Below are 18,459 nucleotides of genomic sequence, written 5' to 3' on the forward strand. Positions count from 1 at the left end.
TCCTCCTTTCCAATCTGGAGGCTTCTCAGGCGGCACACTCTTTACATAATTCCAGACCCTGATGTTAGACTGTTGCCACTTACTAACACGCACTTGGGACAGTAACTTGGCCTCTCTGTGCCTGGGTTTCCTCGTGTGCAAAACGGGTGTATAACCTCCTTGAGTTGCCGTCTGTAAAGCACTTTCATAGAACGGTGCTTAGCCCAGAGGAAACGATCGGAAGTGCCGTGCTCTGCGTGAGCAGGAGAGGCTCCTTTCCTGCCTCGCCAGGTATCCGGGACCCTCGCCCCCGCGAGTGGGGGTGGAGGGGACGGCGATCAAGCTCGCTGAATCTGGGCTGTTTGGGAAGGAGACCGAACCAGGCGGGCAGGTCTCAGAATCCCCCACCTGGCCTGTTGGTCCCCTCTCCGTTCCCTACGGATTTCTGTATGTAGGTGTTTGTTTCTGCTTGTTTTTCTCCCTTTTTCTATTTCTTTTTGTGACCCTCCCTCTCGCTTGTCTCCTTGAGTTTGTCTCTTTGGGACGCTCTACCATGTCTTTTCTGTCTCCCAACTTATCCTCCTCTCCCTGCCCTGTCTCGCCCTGTCAGTGTACGTCTCCCAGTGTGTGTCTCTCCCTCCCTGTCTCTGTTTTTCTCTTCGGGTCTCTCCATTTCTGTCTCTTTCTCGCTCTGCGTCTCTCTCCGCCCCCCCCCCCCCCCGGCCGTCTCTCCTGCGCACGCCCTCTTGGCCCCTGCCCAGGTCAATTCCCCCAGGAGCCCTGCCCCCACCACGGCTCAGTTCGATTCTCCGCGCCTCAGTCTCCAGCCTTGAAAACTGGGCCGACACCCCTCCCCCCCGCCCCCCACCGTGGGCACTCCCCGCCCGGTCGCGGGCCCGCCTCCCCGCGCGTCCCGGCGGGGTGCCGGGCGGGCCTTGCTGGGGGCGCGCGTCCGGGAAGCGCCCCTCCTGGCCCCACCCACCCGGGCGGGCCCCACTGGCCCCGCCTCCTCACTTCGTGTCTATAAAAACACCGGCTCCACCAGCCAACCGCAGCCTGACTTCAGCGCTCCCAGTTTTGGCCGACTTCTCAGCCCATCGGCCGTTTGCGCCGCCATGGATCTCGCCGCCATCTACGAGGTGAGCCCCCGCCGACCGGCCCCCCCGGTGTCCGCATGCCTGACCCCCTTCTTAAGCTAGGGCTCCCAGCGCCGAAAACTCTGGCCCGGGACCTCGGGCTCCATTCTCAAACTGGAGCTCCATAGAGCCTCACACTCCAGCCCGGGGGCCCTGCCTCCCTTCTCCGACCTGTGCGATCCTCTAGAGGTGAAATGGAGCCTGCGACTTTCGGGTCTCGGCCCAGACATTGGTGGGGTGGCCCTTGGAGGTGGAAAAGTGGAAGACTTTTCTCAGACTAGGGCTGTCTGGAGGCGGAAATGGCCCCACACCTGGTTTTACCCCCTTAGTAGTTGCTGAGGGCGCGGTTTTGCGCGGAGGCGTTTCTGGGGCTGGAGTCTCGGGGTGAGGGGAAGCTGACTTCTGTCTCTCCACCCCTTGACCCAGCGGGGAACTCTGGGAACTCGAAAAGCGACGAGATCCCGGCCCCTGCCTGGGTGAAGTTTGCCTGCTCCTCCAGTTGTGAAACTGGAGAACCCGAGGCGCGGGGGTCAGATCCCGAGAGGCCCAGAGGCTCAAAACTGAGAGGACAGTGGCGTGCCTGTCCTCTTCGGGAAGGCTGGGGTCTCCTCTTGATCCAGCCGGGGGAGCCGGAGCGCCTGGGTGCCTCGGGAGGGGCTTCCGTCGCGAGTAAACTCAGAACCTCCAAATCGGGAGCCCATGTTTTAACGTGGGCAGGTGGGGCTCGGGCCGGGAGCCCACAAACCGGACTGGCAAGCTCTTAGGTGCCCTGCAGCTGTGGTGGGGCGTCACCCAGCATTTTCGGTGTCTTAACCGGTCCCTGTTCCCACAGAGCCTCCTGTCGCTGAGCCCTGACCTGCCATCTGACCACGGAGAGACTGAGTCCAGCCCAGGCTGGGCCTCCTCCGGGCTCTGGAGCCTCAGCTCGCCTGACAACAGCCCGGCTGGGGTCGGTGCCCGTCTGCCTGGCCGCTCCACCAGCCTGGTGGAGGGTCGAAGCTGTGGCTGGGTCCCGCCACCCCCAGGCTTCGCACCCCTGGCGCCCCGCCCAGGCCCTGAACTGTCACCCTCACCCACCTCACCTACTGCGACCCCCACCACCTCATCCCGCTACAAGACTGAGCTATGTCGGACCTTCTCAGAGAGCGGGCGCTGCCGCTATGGGGCTAAGTGCCAGTTTGCCCACGGTCTGGGCGAGCTGCGCCAGGCCAGTCGCCACCCCAAGTACAAGACAGAACTCTGCCACAAGTTCTACCTCCAGGGCCGCTGCCCCTACGGCTCACGCTGCCACTTCATCCACAACCCCAGCGAGGATCTGGCTGTCCCAGGCCACCCCCATGTGCTTCGCCAGAGCATCAGCTTCTCAGGCCTGCCCTCCGGCCGCAGACCATCACCACCACCAGCGGGCCTGGCAGGCCCTTCCCTGTCCTCATGCTCCTTCTCTCCCTCCAGCTCCCCACCACCACCACCTGGGGACCTTCCGCTTTCACCCTCTGCTTTCTCTGCTGCCCCTGGGACCCCTGTGGCCCGAAGGGACCCCACCCCAGCCTGTTGCCCCTCCTGCCGAAGGGCTACGCCGGGTAGTGTCTGGGGGCCCTTGGGTGGCCTGGCTCGGAGCCCCTCTGCACACTCCCTGGGATCTGATCCTGACGAATATGCCAGCAGTGGCAGCAGCCTGGGGGGATCCGACTCACCCGTCTTCGAGGCTGGGGTTTTTGGGCCACCTCAGCCACCTGCAGCCCCCCGGCGCCTCCCCATCTTCAATCGAATCTCTGTTTCTGAGTGAGAAGTGCCTGCCCGGTACAGATCAGCTGGATCTCAAGGGGGCCATTTCTGTTTTGCTGTGGGCTCCACAAGGGCCCTGGGGCTGTGGGGAACTGGGGGACTCAGTCAAGTAGCCTCCCCCACCCCAACTTCCAAAGTGCATTAACCCACTCCCCTGACCCCACGCTGGGGCAGGTCCCCAGTGTGCAAGCTCGGTGTTCATGGTGTTGGGGGCAGGAGTGTTTTCTGGGTCCTGTAAAAAAAAAAAAAATGTAGCAGATTTGAGGAAGGCAGTGAGCCCTCTACCCGCCCCTCTTTCCCAATGCTGTGAATAATAGGCTCCTACTGCCCCCCCCTCCCCATTTCTCCTAGACCCTGAGGTTCCAGTGTCTGGTGGTGACTGGAGCCTCCCCCTGAGGGGGAATCCTGGTGCTCAAAATTTCCCTCCAAAAGCAAGTAGCCAAAGCCATTGCCAAACACCCACCCTGCCCCATCCCCCCAGCCATTGGGCCCTTTATTTATGACGACTTTATTTATTCTAATAGATTTTATAGTATTTATATATATTGGGTCGTCTGCTTCCCTTGTGTTTTTCTTCTTCATTTTTGTAATATTGGAAAAGATGGAATAATTATTGTTATAAGTATACTATAATAATATATTAAGTAATATATATTGTTAAAAGTTTATTTTTGTGTTTTTTGGAATTTTTAAATAAAAGGAATCTGTGTGTAAACTTGAATCCTGGATTTTGTGCGGTCTCGAAGCAGTAAGAGGGGCGGGGAGGGTGGCGGGGCACCTTTTTTAGGGATAGACAGGGTCAACCGAAACCCCGGCCGACTGAGCAGCCGGCGGCGCTTACCTGGCAGGAAGTGACGTCACCTGGCCCGGCCGTCCACCTGAGAGGGCGGGGCCAGGTGAGGTCACCTCAAGAACTCGGAGAGCCAGTTCCCGGGGCGCGGGGGTGCAGGCGTTCCCGTCTAGCCGGGCTCCTCGACCCAGCACTCGGCCGGGCGCGGGCGGGGACGGCATGTTTCCGTCCCCACGGGGCCGAGGGAGGAGGGCGGGGCGGGGCGGAGAGGACGGAATGTGCCGGGGCGCGAGCCCAGGGCGGACGGGGGCGGCCGGGCGCGGCGAGTGGGGGAGGGGGCGTCCCGAAAGTCGGGCCGTCCTGGGATCCCACTACCCGGCGTTCCAGGATGTGAGAGCCTGGGGGACTCAGCCTTTCGGAACCCCCTGGGGGAGGCAGCTTGAAAGCCTCAGGATTCCAGAATCTCAGAGGTAGTCTGGGCGACTCAGAATTCGAGGCCCTTGGGTGTCTCAGAAAACTTTCCGGGATCCCAGAAGGCAGCATTCTGGCTCTCCGGGCCCCCAGGTCCTCGGAATTGCAGAGTCTTGGCCCGACGGGGCCCGAAAAGTTCAGCATTGCGGGATCTCGGCATCTGGGGGTCCTCGGAAGCTCGAGGTTCCGCGCTCCAGGCGGGGCCGAGCCGGGGGTCGGGCTCGCCGGGCCAAGAGTGTGGGTCGCGGCCGCGTCGGGCGGGGCCCCGAGGACAGCGGCGTCCTCGGACCATACAAGGCAACAGGCGGCGGGAACCACCCTGGGGCGGGGGAGACGGCCGCCCCGAGCCCGGAAGCAGCCCCGCGTCAGCGCCGGCGCCCCGCCCCCCTTCCGCCGCCGCCTCCGCCCCCCCACCCCTTCCCCCCCCCCCCCCCGCTTTCCTCTCCCCATCCCCACTTCCCTCTCCTCTCCCGCCCTCCCCCCGTCAGTTCCTCCTCCCTTACCCTCCTGCGCCACCCTTCCCCCCTCACCCTCTCCGACTCTTCCTCTCCCCTTTTTATTGTGTTCCCCTTCCAGCCCCCACCCCCTGTCCCTTTACCCCCTCTTCTCTTTCCTTCAGTTCTCTTCCTCTCCCTTCTCCCCTCTTCCTGCCCTCTCCACCCTTTCCCCCCCTGCCTCTCACTCCTTGTCGCCTCGGTTCCACCAATCCTCCCCACCCCTCTGCTGTCTCCTGTCGGGGTTCTCCCTCTCCAGACGCTTCCCCTCCACTGCCTTCTCCCCTCCCCTTGCCCTCCTCTTTGGCTCGCTCTCCTTGCACACTGGCAGGCCCTGACCATTGATCTCCTCTTCCAGGAAGCTGCCCCCCCCCCGCCTCAGTTTTGGGAAAGGGCTCAGATCCCCAAACTTAGAAGAGGGTTGGAAAAAAATATATAGAAATGCGGAGACCCAAAGACAGTGGGGAGGCAGAGAGCAAGAACAAGCCATGAGGAGACATTTACAGACACTTGAGGTACTAGAAACTGACATCTCTGGCCCCTGCCTTAGCAAAAACAGTCTCTGCTGCTAAAAACAAAAGCGAACCTCATTTGAGAAAATGGTCTCTACCAGCAGCTACCGGTACCAAACACCTGGGAGTCCCCTTGACTCTTCGTTGTCGAACTCACACCCCAGTCCAACAGCAATTCTGTCTGATTCACCTTCTAAATATATCTGTCTCCTCCTGTGGCCCCCACCGTGGTCCTATCCAGCATCATCTCCCACCTGAACCTTCATAGCAGTCCCTTCCTGCTTTCCTGGCCCAGGACCTGCCCTCAGTCTCTCCCCACTCCCCAACAAAACAACCACAGGGAACTTTTCCTGACACCTGAGTCAGAGTCCCATCACATAAAAGGCAAAGTCCTAAGACCTCACCAGCCTACGTGGCCTGACTCTTACCTTTGGCTACTCTTGCTCTAGTCACACTGGCTTCCTAGCTGCTCCACCATTATACCTGACCTGCTTCAGCCACAGGGCCTTTGCACAGGCTGCTATGGCTACCTGAAATATTCCCCAGTTATCCCTATGGCTTACTCCCCTCCATTAGGTTCCTGCTCAAATGCCTTTTGAGTGAGATGGTGTTTGACTACTATTACTGCAGCCCACACCGAACCTCCAACACCCCATCCTCTTTCTCATTTGCTCTACTTTCTCCACGACAGTCACCACCACCTAACATATAAAATATACTTAGTTTTCATGTTTATAGAAACTTGTCTCTCCAGCTAAGAATGTCAAATCCTCAACAGCAGGGACTTTGTCTTGTTCACTGCTCTATCACTCACACCTAAACCCTAAACAGGAGTCAGTCACATAGTGCACGTTTAGTATTTGTTGAAAGGAACAAACCAACTCAGAAAGAGGGAGGAAAAGGGAAAGTGAAAAATCCAAGACACAGGAGAAAAAAAATATGTGACGTGACTGATGTCAACTAAACTCTTTTTCTCAATTTATACATATATCGAATCATGTACACTTTGGACTAATACAATGTTATATGGCAATTATATCTCAATGAAACTGGAAAAAGAGAGAGAGAAGATGGAGAAGAAAAAGCAATGCCTTGGACAGTTTGCAGAGGAGAACCCGACACATCTACAGAAGTCTTAAACTGAGATTTGCAGACCCAATTGAATTCGCAGGCATATAAGAGGCGATACCACCCTCTGGCGGCCAGGATGGAAAGGGCACCTCCCCACAGTACAGAACACTCCCGGGCAGCTGCCTTAGTTCCAGGAGTCTTTCTAACCCAAAAGCTCCGAAGATCGAATGTTCGCTCCCCTCGGTGGTGATGTAGATGTTTTAGTTCACTTACAAGACGTATACATTTGTAAAATGCTGGTAACAGAAAAAAAGGTGCTCCAGGTGAGGATCGAACTCACAACCTCGGCATCGCTCCGCTCGCACTGTCGTATAAGTACCGCGCGCTAACCGATTGCGCCACTGGAGCTCCGGCCGCACCCTCGCGCCGCGAGGTCCTTCAGTCGCTTTTGGACACGTGACCCTCCCCGCTGGACAGCTCCGCCTTTACTGCATATGCAAATAAGAATTGTTCGGTTGACCAATGGGAGAAAGTGCGTTACCAGTTCCGGATTCTCACGCCCTGAAGGCCCTTGCTGTAAAAGGGAAAAGTCAGAAGCTTTTGGAATGTGGGGGTGTAGCCTTTCTGGAACTCGCCTTCTCATGAATATTCAGAATCAGGGGGGAGGGGTCTTAACCCTTTACCGACTGGCTGGCCGGAAGGCAGCCCCTCCCCCCCGCGGGCGGGAACAGGATGTGCGCCGGGGCGGCTCGGGGGGGAGGGGAAGCCCTAGGCGACCGCCCCCCGCCTCACAGCTGGGACCGGACTCTCCCGCCACAGATGTGGCGCTGCCGCCGCCGGAGCCCCGTGGTACTCATCCCAGAACCCGAAGGGTCCAAAGTCGTGGACTCTGGCGTCGCGAGTCTGTGCACCGCTCCCTGAGAGACCCCGAAGCCCGGGACCCCGCGTCCAGGCTAAAGGACCCCAGATATCCAGGTGCCCAGCGCCCCCTCCTGGAGGAGCCGGGAGTCCGGGACGTCAGCCCCGCGCGTTCCTGGAGGCCGAGCTTTCTGCACCCCGTTTTAAAGAACTTAGGATCCCAGATCGGTGATTACCTCCAACGGTTCCCAGATATCCGAGCCCAGCATCCGAACTTGGCAAACGGACTCCCAGCACCCCGGCCAGTCTGTTTGGTGCTGAAACGCCCACTCCTTCCAGGGGACCCAGGAACTGGGGACTCCCCTCCGCTCCCGCCTGGAGATGGTTTAATCCCTGCTCCTAGAGTTAGGGGAACTCAGGAATCCGGTCGCCCCGCGGCCCTATCTAGAAGACTCAGGAACTTGGGTCCCCAGCACCCCATCTGAGACCCAAGAGTCGAGACTCCCAGCATCCCCCATTGAGAGGACCAGGAGATTCGGACCGCTGCATCCCACTCTCCGAGAGACCTCGGATTCTGGTTCCCGGAGGCTGAGAGCCCGAAGTTCACGCCCCTGACTTGCAGAGACCCAGGAGTCCGGCTTTGCGTCTCCCCGGGGACCGTGCTAGGGTTGAATAGGAATCCGGCAGCCTCGGCTCGGGGCTGGAGACTCCCTGGGAGGTGAGGGGGGAGGCGAGGGGCCCCGACGGGCTGGGGGAGGGGGCGGCGCCGCTGCCGCTGAACAATGAGGGGGCGTGCCGGCGGGGGGCGAGCGGAGGCGCCGGCGGGAGTTTGGGTCTGAAAGGGTGTGGGAAGGCGCTGGGGACCCTCGCTGAGGCGGTGGGGACAGTAAGCGGATCGCGGAGGGACTGGCTGGAGAGGGGAGTGGGTCGAGGGCTCAGGGCCAGCGCCCCAACTCGCAGCCCTGGGCGGGGGAGGGAGCCGTCTGCAGGACCCTGGCATCCGGTCCCCCAGCCTCCTCCGCCCTCCCCAGGGACCTCCCGGCCTCCCGCCCACGGCTTTTCCCAGCCCTGCCCCTCGCCCTCGGCTCCAGCCAGAGCCCAAACGTTCCCAGGATCCCTGAGCCTCCGGCCCCAGACAAACCAGACTCCTAGCTTCACTCTTCTTTGTCTCAACCTTTCCATCTTTTTCTCTGTGTTATCTCTCCCGGTGCCCCTCTTTCTATCACTATGCCTCTGTCTGCCCCATTATTTACTCTCCGGTCCCTCCTGGACTTAGATCACACTCCTAATTCTCTGGCCTAATCTGTGAGCGTGGGCGGCGGGGAAGCCGATGGGGTCCTGATATCCGAGAAGGGGGGTCTTTCCGCAGAAGCCGCTGAGCCACTCAGCCATGCCCGAGGGAGCCCGCGGACCGAGCCTGTCCAAACCCAGCCCTAGCCTTGGCCGTGGCCCCACAGGTGAAGTGTGTGACTGCGCAGCTGTGTGTGAGACCCAGACAGGTGAGAGTCCAAGGGAGGGTGGAGCTTGCTGGGCATTTGTTCCTTCATTCAAGACACTGGCTGGCCCAGTGCTGGCCACATAGGGTGACCAAGACAGTCCCAGCTCTGCCTACACAGAGTTCCCAAGTCTGGTGGGGCAGATGGAACCATCCCTAAATGGTGACAGTCCGGAGGCGGACACCCAGAGTCCAGCGGTCAAGCCTGGGCGGGGGTGGGGGTGGGGGTGATAGCCCTTTCCTCTCACTGTGGGAGCCCAGTATGGGAACTCAATGGAGGCTTCCTGGAGGAGGAGACATAATAGAATTAAAAGATAAGCAGCAATGAGTTGGGAAAAGCAAGGAAGAGTATTCCACACAGAGGGAAAAGTATGTGCAGAGGTGAGAGAAGGCTGTGTTTTTAAGTAACTGAAGGCAGCCGAATACGACTGGAGTCTGGAGTGTGAGAAGTGGTGTGTCTGTGGGGAGAGAACAGACTGGAAAAGTCTCTGATGGCCACGTTGCATAGGGCAGTGTGGATCTGAGGAGTTTGGACTTTCTCCTGAGGGCATGAAGGGGTTATACTTAAAGTGACAGGGTCAAACGGGCAAATTAATAAAGATCTCCCAGGCTGACACACGGAGGTGGATTAGAAAAGTGGAGGTCGAAGCCCAGAGAAGATCCTGATGGGAGAGAACAGGACAGGACCAAGGCAGTGCAGTGGCAAGAGGAGAAGGGAGCCCCGGGAGGAGGGGAGGGGCAGATGCTGACCTGGGGTGGGTGAGTGTAGGGCTGCACTCATTCAGCTGGGGAGACGGCCTGATCTCCTGCTTCTCACCCCTGGCAGCCCCTGCAACCCCTGCCATGGCCTCCCCCCGAGGTTCTGGGAGCTCCACATCCCTGAGCACGGTGGGCTCCGAGGGGGACCCGGCTCCAGGGCCCGCCCCAGCCTGCTCAGCCTCTAGGCCAGAGCCCCTTCCAGGACCCCCCATCCGCCTACATCTGTCACCTGTGGGGACTCCGGGTTCCGCCAAACCCTCGAGGTTAGAGCGAGTGGCTCGCGAGATCGTGGAGACAGAGCGGGCCTATGTCCGGGACCTTCGCAGCATTGTGGAGGTGAGGCAGGCGGGTACCCGAGCACAGTGGGGACCCAGGCCAGCCCTCCACCGCCCCCCATAACCCCAGTCATCCCCACAGGACTACCTGGGTCCTCTGCTGGATGGCGGGGTCTTAGGGCTGAGCACGGAGCAGGTGGGCATACTATTTGCCAACATCGAGGACATCTACGAGTTCAGCAGGTCAGAGGCGGGAGGGACGGGCAGGGGCACCAGCTGGTAGGGCTAGGGGAGGCGGGCTGTATCCTAACCTAAACCTTGGAGTCCCACGACCCCCTCTCCAGGCTGGTACATGGGAGGTAGTGACATTGGGCAGGGATCATGATGGGGAGTGAAGGAACCAGAGTGGTGGAGGCGGAGTTGGATAGGAGCCCGAGGACCCAGATGAGATCTAAGTACGGGCATGGGTCTCAGCACTAGGTCAGGTCTGAGATCACTGTGAACCCACGGCTCACGTGGGGGGCCTAAAGATCATGATAGCGTGAGCATTCGCATGACCACGTCGTCCCGAGAAGCCCCTCAGTCCCAGACAAACCAGATGGTTGGCCTGGACCCAGTGAGGAAGATGCTGGTGTCCAAGGATCATGAGCCCTCTGAGCGTCTTGAAGAGATCGATCTCAACGTTATTGCAGGAGCTCTGAGATGACATGACGAGATCTCAGGATCACAGCAGCCTCTTAAGATGATCCCAGCTTTGAGGGCCATGACACCCCTCTCCCTGGGTCATATCACGAGACCCCTAGGCTCATGGCAGCTGTGACAAGATTTGGGGCTGAGGAACGGGACGCTGTCCGTGGACAAAGTCTGAGCGGGGTTGTGATCTCCCCACGTAGCAATCAGAAGACTCCCTTCGGATACGATAGCCCCTTGAGAGATCCTGGCAGCCACCAAGTCCCCAACCTCCTGGAGTCGTCCCACGGGGGGCTGTGGGGACAGGGCAGTCCCTGACCTCGCCCTCTCCCCCACAGTGAGCTCCTGGAGGACCTGGAGGGCAGCAGCAGCGCAGGGGGCATTGCCGAGTGCTTCGTGCAAAGGGTGAGTCAGGGTGGGGGCTCTCAGTCCGGAATGGGGCTGGGGTAAGGCGGGGGGTCCCGGGGAGTTGGGACCTCAGGTCTCCCTAACTGCTGTGTCACCCACAGAGTGAGGATTTTGACATCTACACATTGTACTGCATGAACTACCCGAGGTGAGGGGTGAGGAGTGAGGAGCCCCCGCTGGGCCCCAGGCCTTTGCCCGCTGAGTTGATGTGCCAGCCAACCTCCCTCCACCTCGACCCATCCAGCTCCAGCCCCTGCCAGCCTATGACCTTAACCGAGCTCTCCCTAAGCTGCCCCTGACCCCTGCCAGCCCCTGAAACCCTGGCCACGCCCCGCCGCGCCCTCCCCGCTGGGGGCTGCCAGCCCCCTGACCTGTGCCCCGCCCCCAGCTCCCTAGCCCTGCTCCGGGAGCTGTCGCTGTCCCCGCCCGCAGCCCTGTGGCTGCAGGAGCGCCAGGCCCAGCTCCGGCACTCGCTGCCCCTGCAGAGCTTCCTGCTGAAGCCTGTTCAGCGCATCCTCAAGTACCATCTGCTGTTGCAGGTCAGCCGTGGCCCTGGGGGTGCTGCTCGGGGAGGGCAAGGTCCTGGCCGTTGACCGCCCGGTGGTACAGCTGCAGGGTGGACCCAGGACAAGTCCCTAGAAACTGGGCCAGCAGTCGGGGGCAAGTTCTTGCCACCAGTGCGGACTGGCTCCAGCTGATTCCTCTTTCTGTCTCTGCCTGTTTGTCTCTGTCCTCCTTTGGGTCGCCACCTCTGTCGCTGCCTTGGTGTCTGTCTCCTATCATTACCATCCTTTTCTCTTGTTTCTGTTCCCTCCCTGGGTGCCTGCCTGGCAGGAGCTAGGCAAGCACTGGGCAGAGGGCCCGGGCGCCGGGGGCCGTGAGATGGTGGAGGAGGCCATCGTGTCCATGACAGCGGTCGCCTGGTACATCAATGACATGAAACGCAAGCAGGAGCATGCTGCGCGCCTCCAGGTGACCCCAGGGTGGGCTGGGGCTGCTGGATGGGGGCAGTGGGCACGAGGGCCTTTGGTGGGGGTGGCCTCGGAGGACGGGCTGGGGTAGTGCAGCCTTGTTGCTAACCTCCTGGTCTTGGTGTGTGTGCGCGCCCCTGTGCCCTGCGCACCTGGCGGGCCCGGCAGGAAGTGCAGCGGCGGCTTGGCGGCTGGACTGGCCCGGAGCTCAGTGCTTTCGGGGAGCTGGTGCTAGAGGGCGCGTTCCGAGGTGGCGGAGGGGGCGGCCCCCGACTTCGAGGGGGCGAGAGGCTGCTCTTTCTCTTCTCACGGATGCTGCTCGTGGCCAAACGCCGGGGTCCGGAGTACACCTACAAGGGCCATATCTTCGTGAGTTCAGGGTTGGGGGCAGGACCAGGATGTCACCTGCAAGGTGTATTCTGTATACCTACACCTGTGTACCTACGGGCTAGCTGGGGGCAGGCGGGGTCTGCCAAGGAGGAACAACCCAGCCTCAATTTGAGGGCCGTGTTTTCTTGAGTCCAAGGATGGGGGTGAAGTTTAACGAAGGGTGAGGGCATCAGGATACAGGTGAGGGCCGGTGGCAGGGGGGCTGGATTTGCCCACCAGGCAAGCGTCTTCATGAGGGGAGCACATCTGGACCCAGATGAGGGCGAGGGACTGGTGAGGGAGAGCAGAGCCCAGCCTGGTGGGGGGGTTCCACGGGGGGTAAGGGGACCCGCCACACAACCTCATGGGGCACATCTTTCTAGGAGGTAGGAACCCAGATACGCACTGAGTCTCGGGGCCCTGAGCTCCCTGCCCCGTTCTGTCCCCTTTACCCAGTGCTGCAACCTGAGTGTGAGCGAGAGTCCTCGAGATCCTCTAGGGTTCAAGGTGTCCGATCTGACCATTCCCAAACACAGGCACCTGCTCCAGGTGAGTGCAAGGTGGGGCTGGGCGGTCAGGGTTCCCCTCAGCCCCCAGACCTTCCACCTGGCTCCCGACTCCCTATCCCACCCCCAGGCCAAGAACCAAGAAGAGAAGAGGCTGTGGATTCACTGTCTCCAGCGCCTTTTCTTTGAGAACCACCCCGCCTCCATCCCCGCCAAGGTACAGCTCCTGCCATATCCAAGGGGCTTCGGAATGCTGGAGGACCACCCCCCTCCCGTAGTGCTACGAGACCCTGAGTGTAGGGGGCTCGCTTAGACCGTGATCAGTAAGTTGCATTTTAAAAAGAAAAGGAGGAGGGCACCTGGGTGGCTCAGTCGGTTAAGCATCTGACTTCAGATCTCCCGGTTCATGAGTGTGAGCCCCACATTGAGCTCGCTGCAGTCGAGACAGAGCCTTCACGGGGTCCTCTGTCCCCGTCTCTCTGTCCCTCCCCCACTTGCACTCTCTCGAAAGTATTTTTTTTTAACGTTCGCTTATTTCTGAGACAGAGCATGAGTGGGGGAGGGGCAGAGAGCGAGGGAGACACAGAATCCGAAGCGGGCTTCAGGCTCCGAGCTGTCAGCACAGAGCCCGATGTGGGGCTCGAACTCACAAACCATGAGATCATGCCCTGAGCCGGAAGTCGGTTGCTCAACCGACTGAGCCACCCAGGCGCCACTCTCTCAAAAATAAATAAAACGTTAAAAAAGTAAGTAAGACGGATGCCAACTCTTTAAAAAAAACAAGTAGATAAAAATAAATTCCTGCCTGGGTTTGAATCCCAGCTCCACCACGTCGCTGCTGTGTGACTTTGGGCAAGTGACGCTACCTCTCTGGCCTCGGTTTCCTCACCTGGAGGAGTCAGAGCACCGAGTTCGCACACCTGTGGTGACTACTAATAATCACCAGTCGGGTGACGTGCCTCATACAGAGTAGCACCCGTTAATAGGACTGTGACTGGGGCGCTTGGAGGCAGCCCCCAGCGACACAGCCCCTCACCCTGGTCTCTTTCAGGCAAAGCAAGTTCTCCTTGAAAACAGCCTGCACTGTGAGTTGGGGCCTTGGGTTGGGAGGATGTGGAAGTAGGAGGATGACTTCCAAGGAAAAGTAGATCACGGGGTTCCCAATGTGTCTCCGCAGGTGCTCCTAAAAGTAAGCCCATCCCAGAGCCCCCGACACCCCCTCTTGGGTCTCCCCGACCTCGGGACGCTAGAAATTTCACCCCTGGACGAAGGAACACAGGTAAAGAAGATGAAACCCTGAGGTTCCCCCACTTCTCCCCCAGGAATTGTACCCCTGGCCTGCCCCCTCCAGCCTGGAGCTGGGCTCATCGTGGGGTTCTCCTCTGCCTCTCCCACAGCTCCGTCTCCAGGACCCTCTGCTACCCGCCGTGGCCGCAGACAGTCTGGTGAGTGTCTTCCACCTGAAAGTTGACGAGAGAATGCGGGGGGAGCTGGGCCCCTGACGTTCCTGTGTCCTCTCCCCAGAGCCAGTAAAGGACCCGTATGTTATGTTTGCACAGAATGGTAAGTGGCCACCCTAGCCCGGCCGGGTCCATGCCTCTCTGTCTATCTCTTCCCGAGAGATGCCCCGTGTGCGTGGGGGAGGGCTGATAGGGGCAGCGGATCGGCTGTAAGGAATCATCCAGATCCTGCATCTCACTCTTCTCTTTCTCATCTCTCCATCCCAGCTAAGCCTAGACTCAAGGTAAGAAATACCCTAGCACAGGGTCTGGGGACCCGGACTCCTGAGTCTGGGAGGAAGAGATGGGCGGCCCTCGACTCTTGCCCTCCGTCCTCTTTCCTTGCTCACAGCATGCTGGCAGTGAGGGGGAGCTCTACCCCCCCTTGGAGCCTCAGCCACCAGTTCCAGCTTCCGGACCCCCTGAGGACCTAGAGGACACTGGCCCCCCCACGCTGGAACCCTCCGGGACCTCAATCACGGAGGAGATCCTGGAACTGCTGAACCAAAGAGGCCTCCGGGATCCAGGGGTGAGCTGGGTGTCACATCAGGGCGTCCTTGGGATTTAGCTCGGTGAGGCACAGCCCGGGGGGCCGGAGGGCCAGCCCACCATGGTATCTTTGGCCTCTTCCCCAGTGCCCACTACAGCCGCCCCCCCACGACATCACCACGTTCCCTGGAGACTCCCAGGTGCCAGGCGACAGTGAAGCCCTCGCATTCCAAGCCCTTCCCAGCCGGGACTCTTCAGAAGAGGAGGAGGAGGAAGAGCTGGAGTTGGATGAACGGGAGCCTTCCCCACTCCATGTGCTAGAAGGGCTCGAAAGTTCCAGTGCGGCTGAAATTCCCGACGTTCCCAGCCGTACCAAAAGTCCAGACGTACCCAACCTCCCTGAAATTCCCAGCCTGTCTGAAATTCCCAAGATTCCTCACCTTCCCAGCCTCCCTGACATTTCCAGTGTTTTTGAAATGCCCTGCCTTCCATCCATACCTAGTGTCCCTGACATTCCTAGCCTTCCCAGCACTCCCGCCCTTCCCTGTGATTCCTGGCTTCAGGGAGCTCTGCGGGAGCCCGATGAGGCTCTAGCCACGAGGAGAGAACTGTTTCCCGGAAGCAGTTCCACCAAAGGAGAGCGGTCCTCTGGGGGCAGGGTTGGGCAGCAGGATCCTGAGGAAGGGGAATCCTTCCCAGATTTCCAGTCCCAGGATGTCACCCGAGACCAGGGATTCTCAGATGAGCTGGGATTCCGCTCTTGTTCAGAAATCCGGAGCGCCTGGCAGGCACTGGAGCAGGGGCAGCTGACCCGGCCCGGTTTCCCAGAGCCACTGCTCATCCTGGAAGACTCGGATCTGGGTGGAGGTGGCGGGAGTGGGAAGGCGGGAGCCCCGAGTTCGGAGAGGACAGCTTCCCGAGTGCGAGAGCTGGCCCGGCTTTACAGCGAGCGGATCCAGCAGATGCAGCGGGCGGAGACCCGGGCGTCGGCCAACGCGCCCCGCCGCCGGCCCCGTGCTCTGGCCCAGCCGCAGCTGTCCCCCTCCCTGCCCCGTGAGCAGGCCGAGCCAGGTGAGGTCCGGGTGTGTGGTCAGCAGAGACGGCCCACACTGAGATCGCGGTCCTGACTCCGTTCTTTCTGTGCACACAGGGCCCCTGCCTGCCTTTGGACACGTGCTGGTATGTGAGCTGGCCTTCCCGCTGACGTGTGCCCAGGAATCTGTCCCTCTGGGTCCCGCCACCCGGGTTCAAGCTGCCACACCTTTGTCTAAGCAGGGAGGCTGCCTGGGTGGCCAGGGTCTAAATGTTTCAAATTTGCCTGAGCAAGACCGTCTGAGCATCCAGGTTCCAGCTGCTACCCCTTTGCCCGGGCAAGGAGGCCTCTGGAATATACAGAGTGTGGCTGGAGCCCCCACACCCTTGCCCGAGCAAGAAGACCCCCCACACGATCAGGTTCCAGCTACAACTTTACCTGATCAAGAAGGCCACCTGGAAACCCAAGTTCCAGCTACCACGCCTTTGCCTGAGCACAGAGGCCACATGGACATCGAGGTTCCGACCAGCCCAGCTATACCCAAGCAGGGACGTGGTTCTGATGCCATGGGTTTAGCCACCACTCCTGTGCTCAAGAAAGAAGGCCACCTACAGAGCCAGAGCCCAACCACCACCCTGTCGACGAAGCAAGGCGGTTCCGGGGATGTTCAGTTCCCAGCTGCTGTTTGTGAGCAAGCCGTCAACACTTTGCTTACGCCCGGAAGCAGCCCGGACCATCAGATCCCAGGCAACACTCCACTGCCCTTGCGGCGTGACCTCCCAGACGTTCAGGTCGCAGGTACTTCACCTGGGCCTGCGTACGGAGGCCGCCTAAGCCACCAGACCCCAGCCAACGCCCCGCTGCCTCTGCCCCAAGACCTCTCAGACATTCAGGTTCCGGGCACCTCAGCTGTGCCTGCACACGGAAGCTGCCTAGACCGTCAGATCCCAGCCGACGTCCCACTGTCCTTGTCCCAGAACCCGAATGTCCCAGCTGCCCCACCTTTGCCCCGGCGACAAGGCCTCACGGACACCCAGGCCCAAGCCCTCCAAGCCCTCCCGCCTTTGCCCAAGCAGGGAGGCCTCCCAGACGTCCAGGGGCTGTCTGCTGCACCTCTGCTTCAGGAACAAAGCTTCACAGACCTCCACGTCCAAAAACTTACACCTTTGTTGGAGCAGAAGAGCCTCATGGACACTCATGTTCCAGCTGCGACCGCTTTGCCTGAGCAGGAAGGCTCTCGGGACAGTCAGGGCCTGTTACCCATCCCGGTTCCAACCACCGTGGTTTTCTCCAAACCAGGAGGCCACCCGGTGTCTCAGGTCGCCCGGTCAGAGTCTTCAGAGTTGACCCCACCCCACAGTCCCCCTCCTCCAACCCGTCAGCTCCTGGGTCCCAGTGCAGCTGCCCTCTCAAGATACCTGGCAGCATCCTACATCAGCCAAAGCCTCGCTCGGAGACAAGGGCCTGGGGGAGAAGTTCCCCCAGCCTCCCGGGGTCCCTGGTCCTCCTCTGCCCCGGCATCGCGGGCACCTTCACCGCCACCCCAGCCTCAGCCCCCACCACCCCCAGCCAGGAGGCTCAGCTATGCCACCACGGTCAACATCCATGTCGGGGGCGGTGGGCGGCTACGGCCAGCCAAGGCCCAGGTCAGGTTAAACCATCCTGCTCTCTTGGCCCCCACCCAGGAATCTGTGGGCCTTCGTAGGGCCCAGGGAGCTCCTGATGCCCCTTTCCACATGTGAGCCAGGATATCAGACTTCTTGAAAAGCAAGGACTTCAACCAGATGCCACAGACCCTCAGAACTTCACCCAGATGTCCAGACACTGAACAAAGGTGTAAAAATTGCCACAGCTTTCCAGCAACTGGGATCTGCTTTGGCAAATGGCTCTCCTTACTTACCTTGATTAACTCAACAGGGATGGGGGAAGGGGCTGTCATTAATATTTTGTTCATTCATATTTTGAAGTTCTGTATCTTTTCCCATTCCGGAGGCAGTGGGGGAGGACCAGACAACGAATGGGAAGGTCTGACACAGCACGAATCCGTGGCTCAGTACGGGGTGGGGGGGAATCTCAAACTTCTTTGAGCGTTGCTGACAACCACCCATTAGAGTTTGGTGTGTGCTGTTTCAGAGAGTTTATGAATGGCTTGATGCCATCCAGGAAAGCCAAGTTAAGCAGCTCTGTCCCAGGCGGACGTAGAAGTCCGTTCCCTCCGCGATTTGTCCAGTTCATGTGTTCTGTCCTCTCTTCTGCTCAGCTATCCCTGGGTCTATCCATCCGGTTGTCTCCCCAGCCCTCTCCTCCCGTCTGCCTGTCCGTCTCCCAATCCATACAGCATGCTTTATTTAACCATCTCTATCCTATTCATCCATCATCACCCTACCCCTACGCCATCTAGTATCCTTTCTAACACCAGTCCAGTCCTCCATTATCCCACCTGTTTTCTCCAACCAGCCCTCTCCATCCACCTGTCCCTTCACAATGTCACCTCCAGCCGCTCCTACGTCTCATTCACCCAACCATCTAATCCAGCAGGGCAACCATCCAACGTTCTCTATTGCCATCCCATCCCTCCTTAGATCATACTGGGTCTTGGGACTACAGAATTTCAGAGACCAGTCCATGCGGACACCAGAATGAATGTGTTTGGGATTCTGGAAGTCTGTTCCACATCTGAGTTCTCTGGACAACCACTCCCCAACGTCATGAATGTTCCAATTCTTGTGCCCACCTACACACACTGGATCTCTTCACCCCCTCGCTCTAGTTTGGGGCCTCTAGAGTGCCTCGGCGTGCCCCCACACCCCCCAAAAAAGAAATTCAGGTCAGAGACAAAGACTTTTATGTTAGAATCCTTCTGCCCCCT

The 18,459-nt window shown here is 59.7% G+C and overlaps 2 protein-coding genes and 1 non-coding gene across 5 annotated transcripts; 2 read left to right on the plus strand and 1 right to left on the minus strand.

The window, feature by feature from the left end:
* Positions 1–1,012: 1,012 nt before the first annotated feature.
* On the plus strand, positions 1,013–3,439 carry ZFP36 (ZFP36 ring finger protein). Its single transcript, XM_030299754.1, has 2 exons — positions 1,013–1,118; positions 1,948–3,439. The coding sequence occupies exons 1-2, from the start codon at positions 1,095–1,097 to the stop codon at positions 2,899–2,901; spliced, it is 978 nt and encodes a 325-aa protein (XP_030155614.1). The 5' UTR covers positions 1,013–1,094; the 3' UTR covers positions 2,902–3,439.
* A 3,114-nt stretch (positions 3,440–6,553) lies between these two features.
* Positions 6,554–6,646, minus strand: TRNAI-UAU. Its single transcript is given in 2 exon segments — positions 6,554–6,589; positions 6,609–6,646. It is a non-coding gene; the product is annotated as a tRNA-Ile (tRNA).
* Positions 6,647–6,856: 210 nt separating this feature from the next.
* On the plus strand, positions 6,857–17,549 carry PLEKHG2 (pleckstrin homology and RhoGEF domain containing G2). Of its 3 annotated transcripts, XM_030298958.1 has the most exons (19): positions 6,857–7,814; positions 8,466–8,595; positions 9,418–9,686; positions 9,768–9,868; positions 10,654–10,720; positions 10,825–10,871; positions 11,112–11,262; positions 11,558–11,695; positions 11,863–12,063; positions 12,520–12,612; positions 12,700–12,786; positions 13,621–13,654; positions 13,747–13,848; positions 13,967–14,014; positions 14,094–14,132; positions 14,297–14,313; positions 14,421–14,597; positions 14,704–15,628; positions 15,708–17,549. In XM_030298958.1, exons 2-19 carry the CDS (start codon positions 8,487–8,489, stop codon positions 17,330–17,332), a joined length of 4,230 nt encoding a protein of 1,409 aa, XP_030154818.1. In that variant the 5' UTR covers positions 6,857–7,814; positions 8,466–8,486; the 3' UTR covers positions 17,333–17,549. The 3 variants fall into 3 exon arrangements, with proteins under 3 accessions (XP_030154818.1, XP_030154816.1, XP_030154817.1); XM_030298956.1 differs by having other exon boundaries at positions 12,520–12,786; XM_030298957.1 differs by having other exon boundaries at positions 8,466–8,553; positions 12,520–12,786.
* The last annotated feature ends 910 nt before the right edge of the window (positions 17,550–18,459 follow it).

The sequence above is a fragment of the Lynx canadensis genome, chromosome E2 (assembly GCF_007474595.2).
Source record: "Lynx canadensis isolate LIC74 chromosome E2, mLynCan4.pri.v2, whole genome shotgun sequence".
In the NCBI taxonomy this organism is placed as follows: domain Eukaryota; kingdom Metazoa; phylum Chordata; class Mammalia; order Carnivora; family Felidae; genus Lynx; species Lynx canadensis.

Bases quoted from the DNA above. Each gene is read 5' to 3' on its own strand.
- ZFP36 (XM_030299754.1), top strand. From the start codon at position 1,095: ATGGATCTCGCCGCCATCTACGAG. The intron at 1,119-1,947 runs GTGAGCCCCCGC...CTGTTCCCACAG, and splicing joins ATCTCGCCGCCATCTACGAG to AGCCTCCTGTCGCTGAGCCC.
- PLEKHG2 (XM_030298956.1), top strand. From the start codon at position 8,487: ATGCCCGAGGGAGCCCGCGGACCGAGCCTGTCCAAACCCAGCCCTAGC. The intron at 9,869-10,653 runs GTCAGAGGCGGG...TCTCCCCCACAG, and splicing joins GACATCTACGAGTTCAGCAG to TGAGCTCCTGGAGGACCTGG. The intron at 12,787-13,620 runs GTACAGCTCCTG...GGTCTCTTTCAG, and splicing joins CCGCCTCCATCCCCGCCAAG to GCAAAGCAAGTTCTCCTTGA.